Source organism: Oncorhynchus clarkii, chromosome 1, assembly GCF_045791955.1.
Source record: "Oncorhynchus clarkii lewisi isolate Uvic-CL-2024 chromosome 1, UVic_Ocla_1.0, whole genome shotgun sequence".
In the NCBI taxonomy this organism is placed as follows: Eukaryota; Metazoa; Chordata; class Actinopteri; order Salmoniformes; family Salmonidae; genus Oncorhynchus; species Oncorhynchus clarkii.
Genome location: NC_092147.1, coordinates 53,277,744 through 53,297,135, shown reverse-complemented (window position 1 = coordinate 53,297,135; position 19,392 = coordinate 53,277,744). Strand labels below are relative to the sequence as shown.

At 41.7% G+C, this 19,392-nt stretch overlaps 1 protein-coding gene across 2 annotated transcripts in view; it reads left to right on the top strand.

Annotated features, from left to right (window-relative positions):
* LOC139408847 (CD82 antigen-like) overlaps window positions 1-18,781 on the top strand; it is a 53,628-nt gene extending 34,847 nt beyond the window's left edge. Inside the window, exons 4-10 of one of the 2 annotated variants that reach the window (XR_011634325.1) lie at window positions 1,973-2,097; window positions 4,492-4,566; window positions 6,534-6,632; window positions 11,583-11,756; window positions 15,489-15,572; window positions 15,904-16,692; window positions 17,102-18,781. Coding sequence is in view for 1 of the 2 variants with exons in the window: in XM_071153233.1 (XP_071009334.1) it covers window positions 1,973-2,097; window positions 4,492-4,566; window positions 6,534-6,632; window positions 11,583-11,756; window positions 15,489-15,572; window positions 15,904-15,981 (635 nt within the window). In the remaining variant the exon portion in view is untranslated. Of the gene's footprint in view, window positions 1-1,972; window positions 2,098-4,491; window positions 4,567-6,533; window positions 6,633-11,582; window positions 11,757-15,488; window positions 15,573-15,903 lie in introns of both variants that reach the window. The other variant, XM_071153233.1, reaches the window with a different exon arrangement.
* Window positions 18,782-19,392: the final 611 nt, after the last annotated feature.

Below are 19,392 nucleotides of genomic sequence, written 5' to 3'. Positions count from 1 at the left end.
TGTGTATGTCACCAGACAGGACTGTTTCGTTTCGTGTCATTCTCTTTGTTATTTTTGTTTTAGTGTTCTGTGTTTAATAAATTCATCATGAACACATACCACGCTGTGCATTGGTGCTCCGATCCTTGCTACTCCTCCTCAGAAGAGGAGGAAGACGAATGTTACTGATAGCCTATATATGTCTGTCTGTACACAGTACATACACACAGTGATGTACTGTACTACGCTGACTTGGTTTACTTTCACTATAGCTATACTGTAGAATAGATATATGATTATACAGGCATTGTTTATCCTTCATGGGCATGTAGGGTCAATTGCAACGAAAATGCAGAACTTAACGTGCCCCTGCAGGTTAACGCTGTATTTCTTAAAACGATACTAACATGCAACTGCGTGTTAAAACAAACAAAAATTCTTACAGATCAGTTGGTCTCTCATGTTACCTTGCCATGTGATTATGATACTAGACAGCTGCGTCTACGTTCTGGACTCCCGCGGAAACAGTAAGACTTATGAGTGAAAAAATACTTATTAGAGTATAAGAATATAGAAATAGTGGGCTGTTTCACCTTCAATGGAAAAAGAATATGTGTGCTATTTGAAATAACTTTATTACACTACATTTTCACTTGATAAAAAAACATCATTATATAGGCCTAAAGTATCATGATTGACTTCATTTAATACACATTTCGAATATGGACAGTCCAGGGATATTTCCCCCAATCTTGATAAGAAATTACCATACTTTTTAAAGACAACTTTCTTTTAAAATAAATTATAAAATAACAATAGGCTACACAAACAGTAGTTTACCATTCATATAAGGTGACTGGTATTGCCACAGTATAGATTTATCAAAGGCAGGTTCTGAAATTAATATATTCTGCACTCTGAGCCAATACTTTGAAGTGACTTATTGTGTTTTATCTTTAGAGCATTTTGGCTGGTTTGATGTGACTATATTGTGATTGTATTATTCATGGAACAAGGTTGAGTAAAGGTTATCATGCAGTATATAGGACTCTCTGGTTCTTCTGGCTGTGGCCCCAGTGATTTGGAGCCGTGTCCCAGATCCAGAGCTATGAGCCACGCTTAATTTCAGACAGAGATTGGGCCTCTGGAGCTTCTCTGGACCTCCTCCAAGAGAGAGAAAGAGATAAAAGATGAGGTTAGGATCAAGAGAAAAATGAACGAAGCAAAGTACAGAGAGATCCTTGATAAAACCCTACTACAGAACGCTCAGGACCTCAGACTGGGGCAAAGGTTCACCTTTCAACAGGACAACGACCCAAAACACACAGCCAAGACAATGCAGGAGTGTCTTCGGGACAAGTCTCTGAATGTCCTTGAGTGGCCCAGCCAGGGCTCGGACTTGAACCCGATCTAACATCTCTGGAGGGACCTGAAAATAGCTGTGCAGCGACGCTGACAAACCTTGAGAGGATCTGCGGAGAAGAATGGGAGAAGCTCCCCAAGTACAGGTGTGCCAAGCCTGTAGCATCATACCCAAGAAGACTCGAGGCTGTAATCGCTGCCAAAGGTGCTTCAACAAAGTACTAAGTAAAGGTTCTGAATACTTATGTGAATGTGACATTTGCGTTTATTTTATTTTACATTAATTAGCACCAAAAAAAACTGTTTTTGCTTTGTCATTATGGGGTAGTGTGTGTAAACTGATGAGGGGAAAAAATATTTAATTAATTTTAAAATAAGGCTGTAATGTAACAAAATGTGGAAAACAACAAGGGTTCTCAATACTTTGTGAATGCTCTGTATCTCCTCCTTTGCTCTGGTGGAGCATTTAAACTCTTGTAGTACAGAGAATTGCTAGAATGTTTAGAATGCCTCATTTGAGCCCTGGTCTGTGGCAGACCAGATTTTAGCTAGTGGGTAAGATGGATTCTGGTTTAGTGTATGGTCTGTTGTGGGCTGAGAGTTGACCTTTTCCACTATGTCTTCCATACAGAGGAATCCTCTACTACCCTGAAGGTAGTGTCCTACATTTTGATCAGTGTGGGGTCTCTCTCCATGGCCATGGGCTTCCTGGGCTGTATAGGAGCCATCTATGAGATACGCTGCCTGCTGGGCCTGGTGAGTAAACACACACACCGAGTAATATGAAGTGGAAATATGATGTGAACCCTTTGGAATTACCTGGATTTCTGTATGAATTGGTCATCAAATTTGATCTTCATCTAAGTCACAACAATAGACAAACAGTCTGCTTAAACTAATAACACACCAACAATTATACTTTTTCATGTCTTTATTGAACACACCGTATAAACATTCACAGTGCAGGGTGGGAAAAGTATGTGAACCATTGGATTTAATAACTGGTTGACCCTACTTTGGCAGGTATAACCTCTACCAAACGTTTTCTGTAGTTGCGGATCAGACCTGCTCAACGGTCAGGAGGAATTTTGGACCATTCCTCTTTACAAAACTGTCTCAAAACTGCAATATTCTTGGGATGTCTAGTGTGAACCGTTCTCTTGAGGTCATGCCACAGCATCTCAATCGGGTTGAGGCCAGGACTGTTGCATCACCCAACTTCTGTCGAGCTTCAATTGGCGGACAGATAGCCTTACATTCTCCTGCAAATATCAACTTTTATGACCAATTTATGCAGAAATCCAGATAATTCCAAAGGATTCACATACTTTTTCTTTCCACTGTACACACAACACCACTACTAACACGCTAATGCTAAACCTAAAGTTTCACATTTCAAATTACTCAATGACTCTTGGGTCTTCAATTCTTATTTGGCGGCCGTGATTTGTTGTGGAAGTGTGTATAGACTAGATGTCGACCAATTATGATTTTTCAACGCCGATACCGATTATTCGGCCGGTTGATAAATAGATATATATATATATATATATATATATATATATATATATATTTGTAATAATGACAATTACAACAATACTGAATGAACACTTTTATTTTAAGTTAATTTAATACATAAATAAAAATCTATTTAGTCTCAAATAAATAATGAAACATGTTCAATTTGGTAAAAATAATGCAAAAACACATTGTTGAAGAAGAAAGTAAAAGTGCAATATGTGCCATGTAAAAAAGCTGACTTTTAAGTTCCTTGCTCAGAACATGAGAACAAAGCTGGTGGTTCCTTTTAACATGAGTCTTCAATATTCCCAGTTAAGAAGTTTTAGGTTGTAGTTATTATAGGAATTATAGGACTATTTCTCTCTATACCATTTGTATTTTAAATACCTTTGACTATTGGATGTTCTTGTAGGCACTATAGTATTGCCAGCCTAATCTAGGAGTTGATAGGCTTGAAGTCATAAACAGCGCTGTGCTTCAAGCATTGCGAAGAGCTGCTGGCAAACGCAGGAAAGTGCTGTATGAATGAATGTTTACGAGCCTGCTGCTGCCTACCATCGCTCAGTCAGACTGCTCTATCAAATATCAAATCATAGACTTAATTATAATGTAAAAAACACACAGAAATACGAGCCACTATTATGGTCAAATCCGGAAACTATCAATTAAAAAAGAAAACGTTTATTCTTTCAGTGAAATACGGAACCGTTCCGTATTTTTTCGAACCGGTGGCATCCATAAGTCTAAATATTGCTGTTACATTGCACAACCTTCAATGTTATGTCATAATTATGTAACATTTTAAGAAAGGCATTGATGTTTATGGTTAGGTACATTGGTGCAACGACTGCTTTTTTCGCGAATGCGCTTTGTTAAATCATCACCCGTTTGGCGAAGTAGGCTGTGATTCGATGATAAATGAACAGGCACCACATTGATTATATGCAACGCAGGACAAGCTAGTTAAACTAGTAATATCATCAACCATGTGTAGTTAACTAGTGATTATGTTAAGATTGATTGTTTTTTATAAGATTCGTTTAATGCTAGCTACCAAATGACCTTGGCTCTTTGCTGCACTCACGTAACAAGTGGTCAGCCTGTCACGCAGTCTCCTCATGGACTGCAATGTAATCGGCCATAATCGGCATTCAAAACCGATTGCTATGAGAACTTGAAATCGGCCCTAATTAATCGGCCGTGCCGATTAATCGCTTGACCTCTAGTATAGACGCAAAGAGTCCTGTTTGGTCTATGGAGGATTGTTAGTTAAATACCATCATAGGTCAGCAGTATGTGTGGATTTACTGTGATATGAGAGGGTTAAAGGAGGGTGAGGAGGGGTTACAGGGAGATAAACCTGGGAGCTTCAAGGGTGTAGTGAGGGCAGCCATGCTCTGCTTCTACGAAAACATTTCAAATGACTATTTCAGTGTCCATTCAACTTCTGAGATTCCATTTCAGATTGACTTAACTGACTAACATTTCAAGTCAATAACATTGATTAACATTCTCTGTAAAACTTGGTTTGGCCTGTGTTATACAAACTAGACCATTATTGTTTTTAACTGTTATAATGAACCTGTCAAACTCACTTTCCCATGATGCTCTCTGTCTGTCTCTCCCCAGTACTTCACCTGCCTCCTGCTCATCCTCATTGCCCAGGTAACCGCTGGGGTGCTCATCTACTTTCAGAGAGACAGGGTGAGTTATACATTCCTCCCTATGTCCTTCCCTGTTCTTTCTACCCCACACTCTCTCCATCTTCATCTCCCTCTGCCTCACTCTTCTACCACCTCTCTCTTCATCCCTCTCCCACCCCCCTTCATTCTTCCTCTTTGCCTTCCTTGCCCCCCCCCCCCCCCCTTTCCCAATCCCTGCCCCTCTCCCACCCCATCTCCCGAGTCCTGCTCTCCCCCCTTCACCTTCCCTCTCTTGGCCTCGCAGCTGGGACATATCTTGCATTTCCACTCCCCCCTACACAGCTGTACCTTCCCTGACTCCTGGGAAGGCCTTCTCAGAATCCCCCCTCTGACCCCTGACTGTGATGGAATGTACAGTTAGTGTTGGTGTAACAGAAACAGGGTGTGCCAGGAGTGAAGCATTGTTCTGTGATGAGTCAACGATTGAGTGGGGGGGGGGGGTGAGAAAGGTTGTGGAGGGGGGACGATGTGGAAGGCATTTGCTTGTGAAATGTGTTTCCAGCTCTGTCGTGACGGTTGCCAACGCTGAGCGGCTGGTGAAATGACAGCACGGGGATGGAGACGTGTCATCACGGTGTATAATGGCACGTCACCCCCTATAGGTAGGAGAGGGGCACTAGCAGAGCACCACAAGGGTTGGCCAACTGTAAATCTACTGTAACTCTAACATTAAAACAGCATAGATACAAACTTGAGTTTCAGCTATTTGAGTTTTTACCAGAGTCAAACTGCTCAAGCTCAAAAAGGAAGCTTTTATTTAATTGTTTAACACAAAATCGAGGTAGAATAATGATATTCAAGATTTCATAACTTGTTTGGACCTGTGATTCTTGTTTTATAGAAGAAAGAAGAGTAGGCTAATGGGTGAAATTGTGTGTGTGTGTGTGTGTGTGTGTGTGTGTGTGTGTGTGTGTGTGTGTGTGTGTGTGTGTGTGTGTGTGTGTGTGTGTGTGTGTGTGTGTGTGTGTTGTGTTGCGTGTTTTGTTTGAGCCGATCTGACCGGTTTGAGTTCTGTTAGCTCAGCCGTTCCCATGATCCACTTGAATCTCATGACTCACGATAGGTGGGGGTTGCTATGGCTGTATGTGTGTGTGAATGCTTGCTCTCTGTGTTTAGGGTTTACCACAAGCCAGGGCAGGGTGGCACACTTTCCCAGAACAGGGTTGGGCTCCCTCACCACTCCTCCCCTATTAAGGCATGTAGGCTAGGCACAACTCCCCTGCCTCCCTACCATGTGGCCCTGTAATATACACTGAGTGTACAAAACATTAGGAACACCTTCCTAATATTGAGTTGCACCCCCTTTTGCCCTCAGAACAGCCTAAATTAGTCGGGGCATGGACTCTACAAGGTGTCAAAAGCGTTCCACAGGGATCCTGGCCCATGTTGACTCCAATGCTTCCCACAGTTGTGTCAAGTTGGCTGGATGTTCTTTGGATGGTGGACCATTCTGGATAACGCGGGAAACTGTTGAGCATGAAAAACCCAGCCTGGCACCGAATACCATTCCTCGTTCAAAGGCACTTCAATCTTTTGTCTTGCCAATTCACTCTCAATGGCACACAAACACAATCCATGTCTAAAATGTCTCAAGGCTCAAAAATACTTATTTAACCTGTCCCTTCCCTGTCATCTACACTGATTGATTTGGAGTAAACAAGTGACATCAATAAGGGATCATAGCTTTCACCTGGATTCACCTGGTCAGTCTATTCCATGAAAAGAGCAGGCGTTCCTAATGTTTACACTTAGTGTATAGCTTGTTTGTATATAGAAAGGCAATTGAAACATGACATTGTGCTGTTGATGTGTGCATTATTACCCATGCTCTGTGCTATATTCAGGTTTCATAATATTAGTGCATCATGCCTAGATAATATTAGTACCTTTTTTAGTACCTTTTCTTGTCCTAACTTTGAAAGTTAAATTAGCTCATGCATGTATTATTTCCTTTGTCTCCCTATGCAGCTGAAGCATGAGATGTCCAACATCATCAAGGGGATGTTGGTCAACTACACTGGTCAGAACAGGACCACAGAACACACCTGGGACTATGTACAAAGGACGGTGAGTAGCCTTAGTTTCCACTTTGTCAACGTTGATATTTACACTGAACAAAAATAGAAATGCAACATGTAAAGTGCTGGTCCCATGTTTCATGAGCTGAATAAAAGATCCCAGAAATGTTCCATCCGCTAGCGGAACCGCTCGCCAGCAGCCAATGAAATTGTAGGGCGCCAAATTCAGTCAACAGAAATCTCATAAATCAAATTTCTAAAACATACAAGTATTAGGCACCATTTTAAAGATACAATTCTCGTTAATTCAGCCACAGTCTCTGATTTCAAAAAGGCTTCACAGAGAAAGCTCCACAAACGATTATGTTAGGTTATCACCAAGTCACAGAAAATCAAAGCCGTTTTTCCAGCCAAAGAGAGTTGTCACAAAAAGCAAAAATATAGATAAAATGAATCACTAACCTTTAACTTGTTGTAACTCCCATCTGACACTAATTAGCATAACGCAACGGACATAAATATTACTAGAAAATATTCTTATTCATGAAAATCACAAGTGAAATATATTGAAACACAGCTTATCCTTTAGTTAATCACCCTGTCATCTCAGCTTTTCAAAATATGCTTTACAGCCAAAGCAAGACAAGCATTTGTGTAAGTTTATTGATAGCCTAGCAGCCTAACAATTTTTTCAGAATTATGTCCAGCTAGCAGCAGGTAACTTGGTCACGAAAATCAGAAAAGCAATCAACTTAAATCATTTAAGGCCTCCAGGGTGGCGCAGTGGTTAAGGGCGCTGTACAGCGCCAGCTGTGCCATCAGAGTCCCTGGGTTCGCGTCCAGGCTCTGTCGTAACCGGCCGCGACCGGGAGGTCCGTGGGGCGACGCACAATTGGCCTAGCGTCGTCCGGGTTAGGGAGGGCTTGGTCGGTAGGGATGTCCTTGTCTCATCGCGCACCAGCGACTCCTGTGGCAGGCCGGGCGCAGTGCGCGCTAACCAAGGTTGCCAGGTGCACGGTGTTTCCTCCGACACATTGGTGCGGCTGGCTTCCGGGTTGGATGCGCGCTGTGTTTAAGAAGCAGTGCGGCTGGTTGGGTTGTGTATCGGAGGACGCATGACTTTCAACCTTCGTCACTCCCGAGCCCGTACGGGAGTTGTAGCGATGAGACAAGATAGTAGCTACTACAACAATTGGATACCACGAAATTGGGGAGAAAAAGAGGTAAAATTAAATAAAAAAATATATATAATAATAATAGTAATATTAAATCATTTATCTTTGATGAGCTTCGGATGTTTTCACTCACAAGACTCCCAGTTAGATAGCAAATGTTCCTTTTTTCCAAAAATATTAATTTTGTTGGCAAAATAGCTCCGTTTGTTCTTCATGTTTGGCTGAGAAATCGACCGTAAATTGCGGTCACGACAACGCCGGAAAATATTCCAAATTAGCTCCATAATATCGACAGAAACATGGCAAACGTTGTTAATAATCAATCCTCAAGGTGTTTTTCAAATATCTATTCGATAATATATCCACCGGGACAATTGGTTTTTCAGTAGGAGCGAGAGGAAAAATGGCTACCTCTGTATTTTACGCAAGAATCACTCTGAGAGCCATCAGGTGACCACTTGCGCAATGTAGCCGCTTACGGGTATTCTTCAACATAAAGGCGTGAAACTACGTCTCAATGCTGTAGACACCTTGGGGAATACGTAGAAAAAGGAATCTGGTTGATAGCCCATTCACTGCTCAATAGGGACGCATCGGAACGCAGAGCATTCAAAACATGAGTCACATCCGGATTGGATTTTTCTCAGGCTTTCTCAGAACTGCATCAGTTCTGTTATACTCACAGACAATATTTTTACAGTTTTGGAAACTTTAGAGTGTTTTCTATCCTAAGCTGTCAATTATATGCATATTCTAGCATCTTGTCCTGACAAAATATCCTGTTTACTTTGGGAACGTTATTTTTCCAAAAATGAAAATACTGCCCCCTAGTCACAACAGGTTAATGATCTTCATCAGATGACACTAGGATAGGATTTCATGTTACACAATACATGTATGTTTTGTTCGATAAAGTGAATATTTATATCCAAAAATCTCAGTTTACATTGGCGTGTTATGTTCAGTAGTTCCAAAACATGCGGTGATTTTGCAGAGAGCCACATCAATTTACAGAAATACTCATAATAAACATTGATAATAGATAGAACTATCATACATGGAACTTTAGATAAATTCCTTAATGCAACCGCTGTGTCAGATTTCAAAAAAACTTTACGAAAAAAACAATCTTGAGTACGGCGCTCAGACAACAAATCAAGCCAAACAGATACCCGCCATGTTGTGGAGTCAGTATAAGTCAGAAATAGCATTATAAATATTCACTTACCTTTGATGATCTTCATCAGAATGCACTCCAAGGAATCCCAGTTCCACAATAACTGTTTGATTTGTTCGGTAAAGTTCATCATTTATGTCCAAACACCTCCTTTTGTTTGCGCGTTTAGTAAACAAATCGACACTCACGAGGCGCGGGCAATTCCAGCGGAAATGTCGGACGAAAAGTCCAAAAAGTTATATTGCTGGTCGTAGAAACATATCAAATGATGTGTAGAATCAATCTTTAGGATGTTTTTATCATAAATGTTCAATAATGTCCCAACCAGAGAATTCCATCGTTTGTAGAAAAGCAATGGAACGAGAGGTAACTTTCTCATGACCGTGCGTCACGAGCCTGTGGTTCTCTGCCGGACCTCTGACTCATTCCCCTCTCATTCAGCCCCCCTTCATAGTAGAAGCATCAAACAACGTTCTAAAGACTGACATCTAGTGGAAGCCTTGGGAAGTGCAAGATGACCAATATCCCACTGTATCTTCAATAATAGCTGAGTTGAAAAATCACAAGCCTCAGATTTCCCACTTCCTGTTTGGATTTTTTCTCAGGTTTTTGCCTGCCATATAAGTTCTGTTATACTCACATACATCATTCAAACCGTTTTAGAAACTTCAGAGTGTTTCTATCCAATACTACTAATAATATGCATATATTAGCATCTGGACTGAGTAGGAGGCAGTTTACTCTGGGCACTCTTTTCATCCAAAAGTTAAAATGCTGCCCCCTAGCCCAGACAGGTTAAACAGCATGATCATTAACCTCTCTAGGGGGTGTGGGACGGTAGCGTCCCACCTGGCCAACATCCAGTAAAATTGCAGAGCGCCAAATTCAAATTAAATTACTATAAATATTTAACTTTCATGAAATCACAAGTGTAATACATCCAAATAAAGCATATCTTGTTGTTAATCCAGCCGCCGTGTCAGATTTCAAAAAGGCTTTTCAGCGAAAGCACACCATGCGATTATCTGAGGACAGCGCTCAGCACACAAAACATTACATACAGTTGCCAGCCAAGTAGATGAGTCATGAAAGTCAGAAATAGCAATAAAATGTATCACTTACCTTTGATGATCTTTGTATGGTTGCACTCACAAGACTCCCAGTTACACAATAAATGTTTGTTTTGTTCGATAAAGTCCCTCTTTATATCCAAAAACCTCCATTTTGTTGGCGCGTTTTGTTCAGTAATCCAATGGCACAAATGCTGTCACAAGAGGCTGACGAAAATTCCAAATAGTATCCGTAAAGTTCGTAGAATCATGTCAAACGATGTTTATAATCAATCCTCAGGTTGTTTTTAGCCTAAATAATCGATAATATTTCAACCGAACAATAGCGTCGTCAATATATAAGAAAAACAAGAAAGGCGTGCTGTCAGGTCGTGCGCAGGAAACAGCTCTGGGGACATCCCACTATCCACTGACTCAAAGTTGTCATTCTCCCTCATTTTTCAGAATAAAATCCTGAAACAATGTCTAAAGACTGTTCACAACTAGTGGATAGGCTTTCATTGGAAAAACAGCCATTTCAAAATAATGGCACTTCCTGGATGGATTTTCCTCATGGATTTCGCCTGCTATTTCAGTTCTGTTATACTCACAGACATTATTTTAACAGTTTTAAAAACTTTGGAGTGTTTTCTATCCAAATCTACTAATTATATGCATATCCTAGCCTCTGGGCCTGAGTAGCAGGCAGTTTACTTTGGGCACGCTTTTCATCCGGAGGTGAAAATAGTACCCCCTACCCTAGTGAGGTTAAGCATGTGCAGTTTTGTCAAACAACACAATGCTACAGATGTCTCAAGTTTTTAGGGAACAAGCATTTGGCATGCTGACTGCAGGAATGTCCACCAGAGCACTTGCCAGAGAATTGAATGTTAATTTCTCTACCATAAGCTGCATTCAACATCGTTTTAGAGAATTTCCATCACAATCGCAGACCACGTGTAACCACGCCAACCCAGGACGTCCACATCCAGCTTCTTCACCTGCGGTATCGTCAGAGGGTGTGCGGAGGAGTATTTCTGTCTGAAATACACCCCTTTTGTGATGAAAAACTCATTATGATTGTATGGGCCTGTCTCCCAGGCCCACCAATTGCCCAGTCATGTGAAATCCATAGATTAGTGCCTAATGAATTTATTTAAATTGACTGATTTCCTTATATGAACTGTAAGTCAGCAACATCTTTGATATTGTTTCATTTGCGTTTATATTTTTGTTCAGTATAGTTCAGTTGTCAACTGAATGTGATACTGTGATTTCAAAAGCACAAGCGAGAGTGCTTGTTATTCAAAAGGTTTCCACTTTAACATCCCCCTCCCCTGTTCATTCTTGCATATCTGGCTGTCCTGCCAAGCCTATCACCCCAAAATGTTCATGCCAGCATCAGGCAAGGAGTGTTGGGCATCTTTTGCTGTTTGAACACTGTCTGTTTCAGCAAAGAATTTAACTGGTACATATGAATCATGCTTTCTCTCCCTATTTCTCTTTCTTTTGTTCTTCTGCCAATCCCCCCTCTCTCTCTCCCCCATCCTCTTCCCACCTCCCTGTCCTGCCTTCACCCCCTCCCCTCCGCCTTCCAGATGAAGTGCTGTGGTTGGACTGGCCCAGGCAACTGGTCGGAGAATGTATGGATCAGGAACAGTTCTGTCTCCATGTACCCTTGCTCCTGTCGGAACGAAACCCTGCCCGGGACAGACGTCAAGGAGACAGGGCTCTGTGAACACTTGTCCAACATCCTCCCGGTCTACGAAACGGTATGTTGAAGGGGGGAGATAGAGAGAGGGGGGGACAGATATCAAGGAGTAGGCTGTGTGAACACCTGTCTACGGACCTGCCTGTCTACAAAAACGGTATGTTGGAGAGAGGGGGAAGGGAGGGAAAGCTAAAGAGAGAGGATGGGATAGGGGGGACTGACATTAAACCATGCTCTATCGATCTGCCAGTCTACGAAACGGTATGGAGGGAGGGAGGGAGGGGGACAGATGTCAAGGAGACTGGGCTCTGTGAACACCTGTCTGCTGACCTGACTGTTTATGAAATAGTATAGAGGGAGGGAGGGAGGGGGACAGATGTCAAGGAGACTGGGCTCTGTGAACACCTGTCTGCTGACCTGCCTGTATACGAAGTAGTATAGAGGGAGGGAGAGGAACAGACGTCAAGGAGACTGGGATCTGTGTACACCTGTCTGCTGACCTGCCTGTATATGAGCCACACCCTGGCTCTTGTTCATTAGGGCAAACCATAGCTAAACTTCTCTCTTTATATCTAATTTGAACAGTAAATGTATTTTTAGCAGAGGTCTGTGTCATCTCATTACAAATTTATATTCCTATATGAATCTAATCAGACTCCACCTGACTATCCGACAGCAACCTAGTCATGTCCCAGATGGTAATTCAGTACGGCAGGACTACAGTAGTACTTAATCACCCTGCTCACCCTGTTGACAGCAGCAATCCCTGTTGTTTGTGTTGAGTAAAGGCCTCTATTCACACAGCAGAGACACACACAGCAAAGGGCTGATGAATGTTTCCTATGTTTTCCCGTAAGGCTGCTGGACTGTTATTATAGAGGGATCCTTTTTATGTTCTCTCTTTCCAGCCAGCCTCTGGTTATTATTCTATCGCTCTACAGGCCCCGCCAAAGACAACACACACACACACCGGTATGCATGCTGCACTGAGCCTCGTCCAAAGACAACGGTGGTGTTTGAAGAACGCTCTGTGTCCTGACCCGTTGGGATCACCCCTTTATTCTTACCTCTTTCTGCACACCTCTCTCTCCCTCTCTCTCCCTGTATCTATTGCTCTCCCCCTCTCTATTTCTCTCAATCTCTTTCTCTCTTCAGGATAATTCTGAAGAGACTCCGGGATGCTGGCCTTCCAGGCAGAGTTGCAAAGAAAAAGCCATATCTCAGACTGGCCAATAAAAATAAAAGATTAAGATGGGCAAAAGAACACAGACACTGGACAGAGGAACTCTGCCTAGAAGGCCAGCATCCTCTTCACTGTTGACGTTGAGACTGGTGATTTGTGGGTACTATTTAATGAAGCTGCCAGTTGAGGACTTGTTTCTCAAACTAGACACTCTAATGTACTTGTCCTCTTGCTCAGTTGTGCACCGGGGCCTCCCACTCGTCTTTATATTCTAGTTAGAGACAGTTTGCGTTGTTCTGTGAAGGGAGTAGTACACAGCGATGTACAAGATCTTCAGTGTCTTGGCAATTTCTCGCATGTAATAGCCTTCATTTCTCATAACAAGAATAGACTGACTAATTTCAGAAGAAAGGTCTTTGCTTCTGGCCACTTCGAGCCTCTAATCGAATCCACAAATGCTAATGCTCCAGATACTCAACTAGTCTGAAGAAGGCCAGTTTAATGCTTCTTTAAACAGGACAACAGTTTTCAGCTGTGTTAACATAATTGCAAAAGGGTTTTCTAATGATCAATTAGCCTTTTAAAATGATAAGCTTGGATTAGCTAACACAACGTGCCATTGGAACACAGGAGTGATGGTTGCTGATAATGGGCCTCTGTACGCTAATGTAGATATTCCATAAAAAAATCTGCCGTTTCCAGCTACAATAGTCATTTACAACATTAACAATGTCTACACTGTATTTCTGATCAATTTGATGTTATTTTAATGGACAAAAAAACATGGACATTTCTAAATGACCCCAAACTTTTGAACGGTAGAGTATGTACAGTTGAAGTCGGAAGTTTACATACACCTTAGCCAAATACATTTAAACTCAGTTTTTCACAATTTCTGACATTTAATCCTAGTAAAAATTCCCTGTCTTAGGTCAGTTAGGATCACCACTTTATTTTAAGAATGTGAAATGTCAAAATAATAGTAGAGAAAATGATTTATTTCAGCTTTTATTTCTTTCATCACATTCCCAGTGGGTCAGAAGTGTACATACACTCAATTAGTATTTGGTAGCATTGCCTTTAAATTGTTTAACTTGGGTCAAACATTTTGGGTAGCCTTCCACAAGCTTGGGTAAATAAGTTGGGTGAATTTTGGCCCATTCCTCCTGACAGAGCTGTTGTAAATGAATCAGGTTTGTAGGCCTTCTTGCTCGCACACACTTTTTCAGTTCTGCCCACACATTTTCTATAGGATTGAGGTCAGGGCTTTGTGATGGCCACTCCAATGCCTTGCCTTTGTTGTCCTTAAGCCATTTTGCCACAACTTTGAAAGTCTGCTTGGGGTCATTGTCCATTTGGAAGATCCATTTGCAACGAAGCTTTAACTTCCTGACTGATGTTGCTTCAATATATCCACATAATTTTCCTATCCATGATGACATCTATTTTGTGAAGTCCACCAGTCCCTCCTGCAGCAAAGCACCCCACAACATGATGCTGCCACCCCCGTGCTTTACGGTTGGGATGGTGTTCTTCGGCTAACAAGATTCCCCCTTTTTCTATTTCAATTTCATCAGACCAGAGGACATTTCTCAAAAAATTACAATCTTTGTCCCCATGTGCAGATGCAAACCTTAGTCTGGCTTTTTTATGGCGGTTTTGGAGCAGTGGCTTCTTCCTTGCTGAGCGGCCTTTCAGGTTATGTCGATATAGGGACTCGTTTTAATGTGGATATAGATACTTTTGTACCTGTTTCCTCCAGCATCTTCACAAGGTCATTTGCTGTTGTTCTGGGATTGATTTGCACTTTTCGCACCAAAGTACGTTCATCTCTAGGGGACAGACCGAGTATGATGCTGCGTGGTCCCATGGTGTTTATACTTGCGTACTATTCTTTGTACAGATGAACGTGGTACCTTCAGGCGTTTGGAAATTGCTCCCAAGAATGAACCAGACTTGTGGAGGTCTGATTTCTTTTGATTTTCCCATGATGTCAAGAAAAGAGGCACTGAGTTGAAATGTAGGCCTTGAAATACATCCACAGGTACACCTCTAATTGACTCAAATGATGTCAATTAGCCTTTCAGAAGCTTCTAAAGCCAGGATATCATTTTCTGGAATTGTCCAAGCTGTTTAAAGGCACAGTCAACTTTGTGTATTTTATCTTCTGACCCACTGGAATTGTGATACAGTACAGTATGTGAAATAATCTGTCTGTAAACAATTGTTGTAAAAATTGCTTGTCATGCACAAAGTAGATGTCCTAACCGACTTGCCAAAACTATAGTTTGTTAGCAAGAAATTTGTGGAGTGGTTGAAAAACTAGTTCTAATGACTCCAATCTAAATGCATGTAAACTTCCGACTTCAACTGTATGTATAATATCTGAATCTGTAGCTAGACTCTTACCCGTATACATGGACGAATGCTTCACAGCAGACTGCAACCCCTTTCATTTTTTTTGGGGGGGGGGGGCAAAAATGTGGGGCTCAAAGCTGCCCTGAATGACGGTTCGCCACTCTGTACGGTATGTACATTACCTGGATTGTGCCATTCAAGGTTTTCTAAAATTAAAATCTGTCTCTCTCGCTCTCCCCCCTCTTTCTACAGGGCTGCATGCATAGTGTGGAGGGCTGGCTTCTGGAGAACTGTGGAGTTATTCTTGGAATCTGTGTTGGAGTGGCAGTCATTGAGGTATTGCACACACACACAGGCCCTCACACACACATTACATACATGCCCACACACAGTCCCTCATCATGTGAGGTATGAATGTGTATGCATCCTGCACCTTCAAGATTAATAATAGGAGGTCTACTGTGCCCCACCCTGTTTCTGCGCCTGGTGTGGTTGTCTTTGTGTATGCTAGTTTTGGTTTTAATTCTTGTGTGTGTGCTTGCCGTGTGCATGCGTGTGTCTGTCTATCTGTGTGTGCATGCATTGGTGCTTTTGGGCACACGTGTGTGTGTGTTTGTGCGTGTGTGCGTGCTTTTAGCATAACTAACCCAGTTGTTTCGTCCTCCAGCTTCTGGGAATGATCCTGTCTATATGCCTGTGTAAGAGTGTTGTCCAGGAGGACTACACCAAAGTACCCAAGTACTGACTATGAAGACCTGAAGACAGGAAAAGCTATACACCACACAGACATGCAGACACACACTCTGACAGTGAAACACAGACATGCAGACTCACACTCTGACGGTGAAACACAGACACGCAGACACACACTGACAGTGAAACACAGACATGCAGACACACACTCTGACAGTGAAACACAGACACGCAGACACACACTCTGACAGTGAAACACAGACACGCAGACACACACTGACAGTGAAACACAGACACGCAGACACACACTCTGACAGTGAAACACAGACACGCAGACACACACTGACAGTGAAACACAGACACGCAGACACACACTCTGACAGTGAAACACAGACACGCAGACACACACTCTGACAGTGAAACACAGACACGCAAACACACACTCTGACAGTGAAACACAGACATGCAGACACACACTGATAGTGAAACACAGACACGCAGACACACACTCTGACACAGACACGCAGACACACACTCTGACAGTGAAACACAGACATGCAGACACACACTCTGACAGTGAAACGCAGACACACACTCTGACAGTGAAACACAGACATGCAGACATACACTCTGACAGTGAAACACAGACACGCAGCCACACACTCTGACAGTGAAACACAGACACGCAGACACACATTGACAGTGAAACACAGACACAGTGTCCGGACACACACACTCTCTATCAAGCACAACATATGGACCTGTATCTTTTTGGACACACACATTTTGCCTTATCTTTCATCAAATGACTTGGTTTTAGAAGACACTCATCTTTAGGTATTAATGAATTCAACAGTGGGATATAACGTATCTGATGGAGTGAGTGTGAACAAACACCCATATGAATCCAGGATGTTCCTCAGTTCTCATCTGTTATTTTCTGTCTCTTCCTGAAGCGCTTTTCGGGGTTGTTACGTAATTAGTTAGTAAGCTAGCTTTGTTTGTGAGAGCACTTTAGTGACTTTTTGTGAGCTGTTGATCAGAGAAAGGACCTGGACCTGTGCTGATCTATGATCAGGTATCCCCTTTCAATTCTTGTCTATTCATTATTATCTAAAAGGCAACTGATAGTAGATCAGCACTCCTACTTTCTGAAGATGGGCTTTGTGGAGGGGCTTGAAATGCAACACTATGGAACACTGTGGAGGGGGTACTGCAGGAGGGGTATCCCACAGCTGCTATTTGTGGTGCTGGGGTGGGTTTTACTTTTTACTCCACTCTTTCATCAGTCTCTCCACGGAGGCCTTAGTATCTTCTGCCTTCATCTGCCCTCCCTTTTTCTTACGGGTGTGTCTGGTCTGACTGGTTTCCGGAAAACGAGTAGCTACCAAGATGAATTAATAGATTTCATGAAGTATATTATACACTGAGTGTACAAAACCTTAGGAACACCTTCCTAATATTGAGTTGCACACCTTTTTTGCCCTCAGAACAAGTCTCAATTCATCAGGGAATGGACTCTACAAGGTGTCGAAAGCGTTCCACAAGGATGCTGGCCCATGTTGACTCCAATGCTTTCCACAGTTGTGTCAAGTTGGCTGCATGTCCTTTGGGTGGTGGACCATTCTGGATACACACAGGAAACTGTTGAGCATGAAAAACCCAGCAGCGTTGCAGTTTTTGACACACTTAAATTGGTGCCCCTGACACCTACTACCATACCCCGTTCAAAGTCAAATATTTTGTCTTGCCCATTCACCCTCTGAATGGCACACATACACAATCCATGTCTCAATTGTCTCAAGGCTTAAAAATTATTCTTTAACCCGTCTCCTCCTCCCCTTCATCTACACTGATTCAAGTGGATTTAGAGCAGGTTTCCTAATGTTTTGTACACTCAGTGTATATGTGTGTATGATATATTATGCTTGTGTTTTACTTTCTTTTATTATTTTGTTTGTCATATCTTTGTCATTTTTTCATGGGATTTTTAAAAACATATGACTTTACTAAGGGACAAATTAGTGATGGTTTGAGTCACTGAGCATGGTCAGTATTTTATATTGGAAAGAAAGTGATCGCCTCAGCCCGCCTGCTCTGTTTTTGTTTTATTTTCAGAATGCTATTCTTTGTTTCCACTCTTATTGTGTGCACCCCAAATTGCAACCTATTCCCTATATAGTGCACTCTACTTTTGACCAAAGCCCCTATGTATTCCCTTTGAACCCTGGTCAAAAATGGTATACTTTATAGGAAAAAGGGCACCAATTGGCATGCAGACATTGTCTCTTATTAACTACAGAGTCTGGCTGGCTGATGTAGTAGCTTCACTGCTATTATCGGCACTATTTTCTGTGGAATAGGCAGAGAAATTGGGTCCTGACTTTATGTAGCTATTGAAGTCAGACTGTTGGTGAACCTGTTGGTCCCCTTAGGGACATGACTGTCATCACTTTAAGAGGTTGCTACATTTCTAATTTCGGCATTACTTGTATAACTACACATTCAAAAACAGATGTATTATTATTTTATTAAGTTGGCCATTTTCGACACGAAGAAGAGAGTGTTTAATAATAAGCCGAGGCATTATTCGAAAATCAGTGGAGGTATGAAATATCAAATCCCTGTGAAGTCCTCTTTGTACTGCCAAATTGAGACTTTTATAATTGAACTTATATTGTGTTTTGAAAGTTTCTATTTGACTCAATAGAAACATTCTAAAGTCATGTATGCATTTGTTGTATGTTACATGTAGGGGTGTTCCTGGAGTTAGAAGCCATGTTGAAAAGGAAAACTATTTGGTATTTTTTATTCAGTATCAAGGATTGTCAATAAACTGAATCCATCACAAACCATTAGCAGTATTATATTTTTTTAAGAAACTATAAAAGAAAGGATTTATACTGTATTTTTGAGTTGTATTATTTTATTTTATTTTGATAGAGGAGGAAGACTTACAATCTGCAGATTTACAGTGCCTTCGTAAAGTATTCAGACCCCTTGACATTTACCACATGTTGTTATGTTACAGCCTTATTCTAAAATGTATTTAAAAATGTAAAATAATTCTCATCAATCTACACTCAATGCCCTATAATGACAAAGCAAAAACAGGTGTTTAGAAATTTTTGCTAATTCTTTCAAAATAAAAAAGGAAATATCACATCGACATAAGTATTCAGATCCTTTACTCAGCACTTTGTTGAAGCACCTTTGGCAGCGATTACAGCCTTGAGTCTTCTTGGGTATGATGCTATAAGCTTGGCACATCTGGTTATGGGAAGTTTCTCCCATTATTCTATGCAGATCCCCTCAAGCTCTGTCAGGTTGAATGGGGAGCGTCGCTGCACATCTATTTTCAGGTCTCTCCATTGATGTTCGGTTGGGTTCAAGTCCGGGCTCTGGCTGGGCCACTCAAGGACATTCAGAGACTTGTCCCGAAGCCACACCTGCGTTGTCTATG